Raw genomic sequence first — 11,579 nt, forward strand, 5'->3', positions numbered from 1 at the left:
GCCACTAACATCTATTGTTATTTTTGATTAATCCATCAACTAATAAATTGGTTCTTTAACTGATCTAAAAGACTATTTTTCCTCCAAAAATCAAAATTACCTATTTTATTTTTATTGAAAATAGAAATAAATGAAACTCTCAGAAAGTAATCACTGGATGTACATCTACAACTTTTGGAGCTAACCCAATTCAAGATGGCCCCTACAATGTTTTGTATTTGAAAATCACGGCCTATTTGTGAATGCACGATTTGTAAAATTGTACTGTAAGCCATGCACTTTAAGTCCTTGATAAAAAAGCACCTGAAAACGTAAAATATCGCCCAACATGTACGACTTACTAGAAATTCCAAACATCTGCAGACAGTGTTGTCAAAAAAAAACTATTTAAAGAGCAGCAGCTTGTTCGATGTGCTTTTTCTAGAATCGAAAAGAAAGAAGGAGGAAGTTCAAACTATTGAGTTGGTTTTTGACAGCTGGGGAGAAAAAAAAGCAAAAATAGAACCAGAGTCAATGATAGCAAACATTTTCAACTGCCTTGTTGCTGAAAAGTTCTACATGAATAAATTTGACTTGACTTTGACTTTATTTGTATTTACATTGAAACTTGAATTCTGCCTACATTCTGCTGGAAGCATTAAATCATGGAAACTGACGGGAAAAGGGCATTTAAACTGTGACATTACAGCTGTACACCTTTTAGTCATGTTAGCAGAACACAATGCATTATCTGGTGACCTAAATGTGTTTATCCAACACGTAAAGAGGAGAACTTCAACATGCAGCCTGCTCGCCAACAACAATATTATGTGTAGCTGTTGAAACACATAAAACAGGTTGCATAACAAACTGTTACAAGAAGAGAAGGCACGTCTTATGGCTTCAAAATGGTGAATACAACTTCAATGAGCAAGTGAACACAAAAGTTTAAATTCTGTGTATGCAAACACCTCTATACTAGACTACAGACCAGCACAACAGTCCTGAGACAAACACCAGACAGTTCATCTGCTTCGCCGATGAACACAACAGCTAACAGAAGCTAGCAGGCTAACGCGTTCACCTCTCCTTTAACCAGTCACGATTTCCGCTTGTAAAACTCCAAAATAACGAACTGTGTTCATTTCTGCCGCACCTTTTCACAGTACAGACCCACAACCAACCATCTCTTCCATCAATCATAACAGGGAATGTGAGATCATTAGCTAACAAGTTGGATGAACTTCAAGCCCTGACAAGGACTCAGTCAGATTATCGGGAATGCAGCATTATGTGTTTTATGGTGACAGTATCATATCCCCGACTCCAACTTCTCTCTGCTGGGCTTTCTGACTATATGAACAGACAGAGAAAAGAAAAGGAGTTCACCGGTGATATTGTGGCAACTTGTTATTTTCCACCCTCAGCTGTTGCCGACAATGCTTGTCAAGTCATCAGTTCCTTTATTGCAAAGCTAAAGACACAACACCCTAGTGTGTTTGTGGCCATATCTGGTGATTTTAATCACGCCTCACTCTCTGCTACACTGCCAACGTTTCAACCGTTTGTCAGCTGCTCTACCAGAGAAAATAACACGTTGGATTTGTTTCATACAAATGTCAAGGATTCATATATCTCAAACAAGAACTCCTCTGAGAGAATCAGATTACAACCTTGTTTTTCTCTGCTCGAAATATAAACCCCTTGTTCAAAGACAACCTGTAAGGAAGATTACTGTGAGAAAGTGGTCACAGGAAGCAGAAAAAGCCCTGCATGTCAGGTTTTGGGGTTTTCGTATTTTTGATTTATGTTTCTGTTTGGGTTTATTGTTTCTTTTTATTTTGTTATTTAGTTGTCTTTATGTTTAGTCTGGGTTTTGTTCAGTCTTTGTTCCTTGTGTCTTTGTTTCATGTCATTATTCACTTCTCCTCAGTTTATCTCTTGTTTTCCTGCCACACCCATCTCCACCTGATCCCAGTTGTAATCACTCACCTGTGCCCACTTCCCCTAATTACTCTCTGCTTTAAAATCTGGTCATTTCCTCCATTCACTCGCTGGTCCATTGTTGTGTTTACCTCGCCGTCTTGGTTTCCTCATGTTTGCCTCTAGATTAGATTTAGTTTATGTTTTGTATTTAGTTTTGTTTTGCTGCCTAGTCAGCTTTTTGTTTTTGTTTCTTTTATGTTTTAAAATAAATGATTATATTCCTGGAATTTTAATGAGTCTGCATATTGGATTTAGCGCAATCTCCACCCAACCTGACACTACAGGGTTGTTTTGAGGCTACAGGCTGAAATTCTCTTTGTCAGCCACATGGAGAGGACATCAATGCCATGACTGAGTCTGTGACCAACTATATAAACTTCTGTGTGGACAACACCACCCCCACCAGAACAGTGAGATGCTTCCCTAATAACAAAACCTGGATCACCAGTGAGCTAAAGGAACTGTTAAACAACAAAAAAGGGCCTTTAGGGAGCGAGATAGGGAGTTATTGAGAAGTATACAGAAGCAGCTCAAAGTCAAGATCAGAGACAGCAAGGAGGTGTACAGGAAGAAGCTGGAGAGTAAACTGCAAAGGAATAATATCAGAGATGTGAAGATCACAGGCTTCAAGCAGAAGGAAGATCGGATAGATGGAAGTCTGGACAGAGCAAATGAGCTGAACACATTCTTCAACAGGTTTAGTTCAGGAACAAGCTCACCATCCTCTCCTCCTGCCCCCAGCCAAACAGACATCCCACCCTCCTTTGACCCACAGCCTTCCTGTAACACCTCAGATGTTTTATCCTCCACCTCAGTCATGGACTCTTCTGCTTACACCAGTTTGTCTTCAACCAAATCAGGAGATGCTGCTGCCCCCTTTGCTTCCCCCTCCCACTTTTCTGTTTCTAGAAGTCAAGTGAAGAGGCAGCTGGAGAGACTGAACCGGAACAAGGCTGCAGGTCCAGATGGTGTCAGCCCCAGAGTCCTGAAGGCCTTTGCAGAACAGCTCTGTGGGATTCTGCAACACCTCTTCAACCTTAGCTTCACTCAAGAGAAGGTACCTCTGTTGTGGAAGACATCCTGTCTGGTTCCGGTACCAAAGAAAACTCACCCCTCAGTCATCAATGACTACAGACCTGTTGCCCTGACATCCCACATTATGAAGGTCCTGGAGAGACTCCTGTTGGCCCACCTGAGTAAGCAAACCAGCACATATCAGGACCCCCTTCAGTTTGCTTATCGCCGTGGAGTTGGAGTTGAAGATGCCATCATACACCTGCTTCAACAAACCCACTGTCATCTGAACAAAGCAGGCAGCACTGTGAGGATCATGTTCTTTGATTTATCCAGTGCATTTAACACAATTCAGCCTGATCTGCTTCGTCTGAAACTCCAGAAAACTCAGGTGGAGGCCTCAACAATTGCCTGGACCAATGACTACCTGACAAATAGACCACAGTTTGTGAGACTGAAGGACTGTGTGTCTAACCAGGTGGTCAGCAGCACAGGAGCACCACAGGGGACTGTACTCTCACCATTCATTTTCACTCTGTACACTTCAGACTTCCAGCACAAGTCAGACTCCTGTCATCTACTGAAATACTCAGATAACTCTGCAGTTGTCGGGTATATCAGAGATGGACAAGATGCTGAGTACAGAGAGCTGGTGGGCCGTTTTGTGGCATGATGTGGAAACAATCATCTCATCTTAAATGTGAACAAAACAAAAGAGATGATCCATCATGGGAGAGGAAGTGGAAGTGGTTGAGGAATATAAATACCTCGGTGTTCAACTGGACAAAAGACTGGACTAGAGACTCACCAGTAAAGCCATCTACAAGTACGGACAGAACAGGCTGTACTTCTTGAGGAAGCTTTGATCCTTCAGAGTTTGCAGCAAGATGAATCATACTTCTTCTAGGTCTGTTGTTGAGAGTGTCATGTCTTCTGCTGCCATCTGTTGGAGGAGCAGCATCAAAGCCAGGGACTTAAAAGGCTAAACAACCTGATAAAGAAAGCTGGTTCTGTTCTTGCGATTACTGTGGAACATCTGGAGATGATGGTGCAAAGAAGGATTCTACATAAAATGAAGAAACTTATGGAAAACCCTGAGGATCCTTTCCATGAGACTATTATACAACAACAGAGTGTCTTCAGTCAGACACTTCTTTAAAACCGCTGTAACACAGACTGCTACAGGAGATCCTTCCTGCCCACAGCCATCAGAATCTACAACAACTCTTTCAAGAACCTTGAGTAACATGAGTTACACCAATATTTAATTTCCCTCTGGGATCCATGAAGTATTTTTGAATTGAATTGCTTCCTACAGGATCGAGGAGCGCACAAGTACAATCATACTAAGAAGTGCTGTGTGGCGATTGTGGGCTGCCAAAAAGATATCTAAAAAGTAGTTCATTTTCCTGCTGTATCATATATTTGCCAGGCTGGGGGGACAGTATAGCATTAGATTTACTGAGGAGGAGGAGAGAGAACAAGCAGCTGCACCACTTCCTCCAATGAGCCAACCACACAGTGGGGAAAAAAATACAGCTGCAGTGAATAGAATCATTTGTAAATCTTGCTTGTCATGTTGATCATTCAGGATTCCACTTGTAAGGGCTTTATTAAACAACAATAACTAGTTAAAAACTCTTTTGAAAAAGTGATCCTGAGAACATTGATTCCACAACAAGTTTTTTTTTTGCTATGAAGTTTTATTCCAAGGTATTGATTTTATTGTTTAATTTGTAAATGCCCAATGTCCAGTTTAAAGTAAGAATTGTAATTCCCACTGACAAGATCAGAATTTTAATTTTGACCAAAATTGTACAGTCATAGTTGCGGCCATAAACAAGGAACGAGAAAATGAGTTAGTGCATTGTACAAGCTTGTTTCCTCAACCTCATGTCCAAGGGCCATGAGGAAAACATTTTGATTCAAAATGTGGATATCAACCCCAAAATAAAAGCAAAAGACCATTTTGAAGATGCTGGCTGAAACTGGAAAGTGTGTTGTAATCCTCAGTTAAAGGAGTCCTGTGGGCTGAAAGGCCACTCAGCAAGGAAGAAGCCATTACTCTGAAAGCAACATAAAACAGCCAGATTCCAGTTTTCAAATGCACACAAAGAAAAAAAACGTATCTTTTAGAGATTTTTACTGTGGTCTGAAGGAACTAAAATTGTACTGTTTGGCCATAATGACCATTATTACAATTGGAGGAAAAGGGGAAAACTGGTACTATCCCAACTGTGAAGTATGGGGATGGTAGCATCATGTTGTGGGGGTGTTTTACTGGAGGAAGTACTGGTGCACACAGTATGTGAAAAATTTATTTTTGTCTCTCTCATTTTAATTGTTAACGTATCTGATCAAAAAGCTTGATCTGCAAAAGTGCTGGCAAATTACTGTCTTTAACTTAAAAAATAATGATCAGGTCAGCAGAGTCAACTGATTTTAAAGTTAAATTCCACTACTAATAAATTAGAAATATGAGGAAACGCACAAAGCTGAAGAAAAGTCCTCATCAGTTTGAATTGAGCCGTTTACTAAAATGCAACATGTGAGTGGAGTGTACTTTTGCCAATCACAGATGGCACATCAGTTTTTCTTTAATTTTTAAAATTGTTTGTTATTTTTTACTTTGCGCTTTCAGGTTCTGTGACTCCCCCACCAGTGACATGGAGGTGCGAAGTGGTCGTGGTCGAGGGAAGAGGATGCGTCCTGGAATAAACTTGCCACTAAATGACAACAGCAACTCCTCAGACAACAAAGGCAGCAGCAAGACACGTGGCACTGCTGTGAGTAACAAAGGAAGACGGGGGAGTCAAACAATAGTCTGTGCTGAAGACACTAAGGCCAGTCTATTCTCTACCAAGAGAAAGACCAAACCTGTGTCTGATATAGAACCTACCTCCAGCTCTGAGGACTTCAGAACATCAAAACGTATGAGAATCAACTCAGTGGGTGTTGGGACCTCGGTCTTTTTATGTAAAACTGACCCCCTACCCCCTCCACAGCTTCAACGGACCTGCCCCTCCCCTATACTAATTGACTGCCCCCATCCTAACTGCAACAAAAAATATAAACACATAAATGGACTGAAGTACCACCAGGCTCACGCTCATAATGATGATGATGTCCGATTGGAGCAAGATGGTGACAGTGAATATGGGGACGACCCTGTGCTTCATCCTGACCCTTCTTTCTGCAATGATGTTGCTTTCTCCCCTGCTCGCTCCAATACTCCCAGAGTACGAGTCTTTGATGCCCCTTCTCCTTCATCAGGAAAGTCCACATCCAAGGTGAAAAAAAAGACAGGGGAGGCAGAGACTGAGTTGACAGATGGCTGTGAGGAGGGGACATGTTTAACTGATGAGGCCAGCAACGATGGGGTGGATGACACAAAAGACAGAAGAATGTCAGCAAACAGCAAAGTTGATAAATTATCACAGAAAGGTGTGAAGCTATGCCGCCCAGTACCCCTTGCTACTCCCAGAGTCCCCTCTTTGTATTCCTCCCAGGAATCTTCCCCTGCTATGGGCTCAGTCGTACAGTCCCTACCCAGCAGCCCCCAGCTGAAAAACAGCCCGCCTAAACCTCTTCCACTCACTGACATGACCTCCAGCCCCACTCTCATCAAGGAGAAGAAAAAGAAAGACAGAAGGAAGAAAGAAGGCTGGAGGGAGGGGGATAGTCCAAAGGCAATAGGTAAGCCTGGAAGGACAGAGGAGGGTCTGTATTTGGAACCATCTGATGCTGTGCTTAACGGCTACACAGAGGCTCAGCAGAGCCGTTTAGCAAACATCAAAGCTGAGGCCGACAAGGTATACAACTTCTGCGACAACGCACCTAGCCCTTCCATCGGTGTGGCTAGTAGGATAGAGGCTGGCATTGCGCCTCCTTTGCACCTCAACCAGAATGGAGCTGACAACATGTCGGTAAGGACGAGTAGCCCCGCCTACTCTGACATCTCTGACGCAGGGGAGGATGGAGAAGGGAAGGCAGAGGGGGTGAAGGTCAAACCAGAGCCTGATCAGGGATCTCGGGATGGCACAAAGAAGGCACTGTTTAGCCCACAAACTAAGGAGTCAACATACTACTCAAATTATGACTCTTACTACTCCCCAAGCTACCCCAACCCTGGCTCAGGAGCAGCATCCACAGCCCCACCTCACACAGAAGCAGCAGACGTGAAAGTGAAGGAGGAGGAACTGGAGGTAGCAGCGGACGACAAACTGAAGGTGGAGCCTCAGGAGGAAACGGAGGCAGAATTGGGCTCTCAGCAGCCATCAGTTATACAACCATGTTCCAACATGTACACCCAGCCTTTGTATTATAACCAATACTATGTCCCCCCTTACTCCTATTCCTCTGATCCGGTCTACCATGCCCACATGCTGGCCTCTAACCCTGCTTACCGTCAGCAGTATGAAGAGAGGCAACGGCAAGCGGACAAGAAGGCTGAAGCCAAAGACCAAGAAACTTCCATCAAAGAGGAGTGGAAGCAGAAGGCCTTGGTACCCCCTACTCTCTCCAGCACCCCAAGCCTCACAGACCTGGGTGAAAAAGGGAACACAGCTAAGCCCAAAGATCCTATGGCTGCATCAGAACAGGTCAAGTCTGTTATTATGGCTAAGGTAGAGGACCTCAAAGCCACCACTGGCCAGTCTGAGGGTATGAAGCTGAAGCTGAGTGAAGCAGGGCATCATGGGAGAGAGGAAGCCAAATCACAGGTGGAATCAGGCAGGCCAGCAGGTGTAGATCATTCCATGCGGTACAGACAGGTAATCACATTTTTGTTTTATCATTTCTAAGATGTTGCTGTGTTTGGAAGCGGCTTTGTGCTGTGAGACTTTAAACAAGTTTTGAAATGAGAATAAATAAAAATTTTCTGAACCACCTTCCACAACTCAGTATGCAATAGTCAGAGTTGCTGTCAGTTTTACACTCAGTAAAACAGAACTGTTTTTGTGTACCTTAGCTAAAATTTTGGACTGATAATAACATACTCCTATCTGTCAGGAAAGTGTTTTTTTCTATATTATTGTTGCTGGCAACAATATTGCTCCTAACTTCGTTCAGCTCTTTTTTAGGAGTGGGGTTAGAGTGGGATGGTGGTAGTTTTTTTTTTTAAATTTTAATGACAACATTTGCAACTTTAGTTCTGCAATTTTATGTTTTCCTCTCTTAAGTTTTGACCTGTAAATAAATGTGCAATTCAAATCTAAACCCAGACATGCTGTAATATGCCCTGATCGAGTGCAGTCCACATTATCTATTTCCAACAATAATGCCTCTGACTTTCTATGTAATAACACACAGTTGTGTCTGAAACAAAAAATATCCTATCATAATCAAACCTAGCAAATGACAATATACAGTTAAAAAATATATATAAAAAACACTTTTTTCATGGAAAAATAACATGGAAGAAAATAAAAATAAAAAGACTTGTCACTTCTGTATTGTTTATTTCTACTTCTTAATGGCTCTATTTTTGAAATATGGACCCCGGTTTCATTTTAAGATCAACCAAGAAATAAATTTAGGTGTAAAACTCACTTTGCTCTGTGGTTAGTATTTGCTTATGGATTGCCTGATTTATAGGACAGTAACTGACAACAGCCAAATCAAATAAAACAGCCCAAATTTTTATGATAACCAGATATAAGGTCACAACGGAACACAGTTTTTCCTCACAGAGCAGCTGCAGGTTAATCAGCATGAGACACATCACAGCAGTTGTTTCACAATGAATAACTGGCTGTTCAACATATACTGCTCAATAAAATAAACCACTATAGGCTGCTTGTTTTATGTATATTACCGTATTTTCCGGACTATAAGGTGCACTTAAAAGCCTTCAATTTTCTCAAAAACCGACAGTGCGCCTTATAATCCGGAGCGCCTTATATATGTGCAGTAGCCTGAGTGGGAGGGGTGTGCTCTTTAAACTGGTGGAACCATAATGGTTCACAATATTAAATCTCAGGTCAGTTTATACTGGGAAATAGAAACCAACAACACCACCTGGAGTTCTAATAGACAAAAGGTCACAGGTTCGTTCTACTGCAAATAAAACAAAAGAGGAGAGGAGATTCGAAATGTCCATAAAAATTTATTTATGTGCCAACCCTTTCAATAATAAAAATATTTATTTTATAAAAACCCACTGTTGCAAATTAGCAAGATAAAAACAGTTAAAATCCAATATTACAAAAGGGCAAAGATAAAACAATTGTTCACCACAATAAATAAGCAGACAGTGATAATTTCAAGGAGAACCGAGGCTTACCAGTGAGGGGGGGACTGTGAAGAAAGGAATGGACCACCCTTAACACTACAAAAACACAGCAAACAAAAACACACACACACAAAAAGAGTGCTCCAACAAAATACACACAACATGCGACACCACCACCAAGGGCCACCACCGCCACACGGAGCCTCGGTTCCTAAAGAAACAAACAAGAAACAGCTTGAATATACCAGTGGTGTCACAATAAAAACACAACAATAAAAATACAGTAATTCAGTCGATTCAAAAATGGTGCAGTCAGACCCTCAGCCCAGAGGGTAAGGTCCAAGTTAGTGCTAAATTAATCTTCAGGTGGGCAAAACATCAGCGAGTCACAGCCGAGTAAAAAAAAGCAGACAGAAGCGCTCAGGTAGCTGAAATGAAACCGATCATTAATTCCAATTAATAACAGCTTAATTTTACAATGCATTATTGCCTACCTTTAAACTGTTAGATTTATGGCACTGCCGTCTGAGCTGGTTGACAAATAGATCAAGCCGTTCGGCTGTAACAAAATACTATATAAGCGTTTGTTTATATGGAGCGGTTGATAGCCTAGCATGATAGCCCTTACCTTTTAGCCATACAACGCACAAAGGACGGATCGGTCCTGATAACCCTCACATGCAGCAGAGGGCGGGCTAAACAGAGGATGTCAAATCACAGTTTACCTTAGTGACTACTATTAAAGTGGACTTAAACAAGAAAAACAGCTAAGCTTACCAGAGGACGGTTAATAGCCACAACACCAGGAACAAGCAAACGTCATGACGCAAGACGTCTCCTGAAGGGTGGAGGGTTGCTTTTATACAGACACACAAATTGGCTGTCTTAAAGTGGCAGCATACCATTTATGCGGCTACATATGTAAGAAGTCGTAATGTTTTAGTATAACTTTGGTAAACTACAAAGCTGCACAGCTTGCAGCATTATGGCTCAGTTATAGTCACGCAGGGCTCCGTGCACAGCGCGCGGTGTAGGCGTTTATACTTGACACTTACATCGGTGCAGTATTCTTCTGTGAGTTTTGAACTGTTTGATTATGTTTGTGATTTCTCAGAGAGGGATCATATAAATGCTGATACAGGCGAACCAGCTCTGCTAGAGCACCGAAATCGTCCATTTTGAATGGAGCGCGGTCCGCTCAAAGTTACAAAAATTGGGAGGTGCACGAGGATGCGCCTTATAGTCCGGTGTGCTTTATATATGACAAAAGTTTGAAAATGGACCATTCATTGACAGTGCGTTTTATAATGTTATAATGGTATAATCCAGTGCGTGTGTAGTATGGTACTAAAAGCTATGGTGGGGGAATAGATTAAAATAGTCAGTTACTACTAAAAAAAAAAATAAAATTCATTGACTTCCAAAATAAACATTAGTTGCAACCCTACACTAGTGTGTATGTGTTTACGTTTTTTTTGTCTTAGTATTAAGTCTGATTGTTTTGTATCTGCTAACATTTTTAATCTTGTTTTCATTTGTCAACAAAAGTGTCTGTTTTTCAAACTAGTCTGCATGCATTAGCTTTTATTTGATTATTGTCTCATTTTTATTTGATAAAAGGTCATTGACAAAAAATATGACAATGGCCTAGCAATCCTGAAAAGAATGCATATTACCCTCTCCTTTCATTCTAATGGTTTAGACTGAGTTGTAGCCGTTTTTATTTTTAAGGTCTATTAACTGTGGCAGTCATTTTATTCAGTTGTAGATGTACTTAAAATGATTACTGATGAATGATTAATGTTGCTCAAATTTATAACAAAACTTGTGCCAGGGCACCATACAACACAAATAACATGTTCCAACTCGGTTCAAAACAGATCCATAATCAAATCTCATTGAAGTCAATTCAGTTTAGTTCAATACAATACACAGACCCTCCAGGATTTCGCAATGTTGCGATCGCAACTATTAACTCAAAATCAACCCCCGCAAAATCGCAACTTTTTGCAACTTTGTCCAAAACACCGCAACTTTAACCCCAAATAACTCACGAAGAAGAGATGTGACGTCACTTCCTGTTAACATCAGAGTGCCGGGAGCGTGCAGGAGCAGCGACCGAAGCCAAAATGTGAGCTAATGCTTTCTGGATTTGCCTACAAAGATTTCAGCAAACCAGTTTCCTCCCCAGCTGCAGGAGAGTGGGGGGAAGCTGTTTTGCACGTTCTACAGTGTAATCATGGAACATAAACGCATCGACAAACACTTTGTGTCTGCAAAACATGTGAGGAGAGCTGCAGACAAGGGACAATCCAGAAATGGTCATGAATGTCAGTTTATAAGCTATCAAAGTTCTCAAATAAAGCAC

At 41.5% G+C, this 11,579-nt stretch overlaps 1 protein-coding gene across 9 annotated transcripts in view; it reads left to right on the forward strand.

Moving 5' to 3' along the window:
• znf609a (zinc finger protein 609a) overlaps positions 1 to 11,579 on the forward strand; it is a 112,447-nt gene that overhangs the window by 27,650 nt on the left and 73,218 nt on the right. For all 9 annotated transcript variants that reach the window (XR_005234320.1, XR_005234315.1, XR_005234319.1 and 6 more), the window contains exon 6: positions 5,621 to 7,751. Coding sequence is in view for 2 of the 9 variants with exons in the window: in XM_037980827.1 (XP_037836755.1) it covers positions 5,621 to 7,751 (2,131 nt within the window). In the remaining 7 variants the exon portion in view is untranslated. The remainder of the gene's footprint in view (positions 1 to 5,620; positions 7,752 to 11,579) is intronic.

This window comes from Kryptolebias marmoratus, linkage group LG17, assembly GCF_001649575.2.
Source record: "Kryptolebias marmoratus isolate JLee-2015 linkage group LG17, ASM164957v2, whole genome shotgun sequence".
NCBI classification, from domain to species: domain Eukaryota; kingdom Metazoa; phylum Chordata; class Actinopteri; order Cyprinodontiformes; family Rivulidae; genus Kryptolebias; species Kryptolebias marmoratus.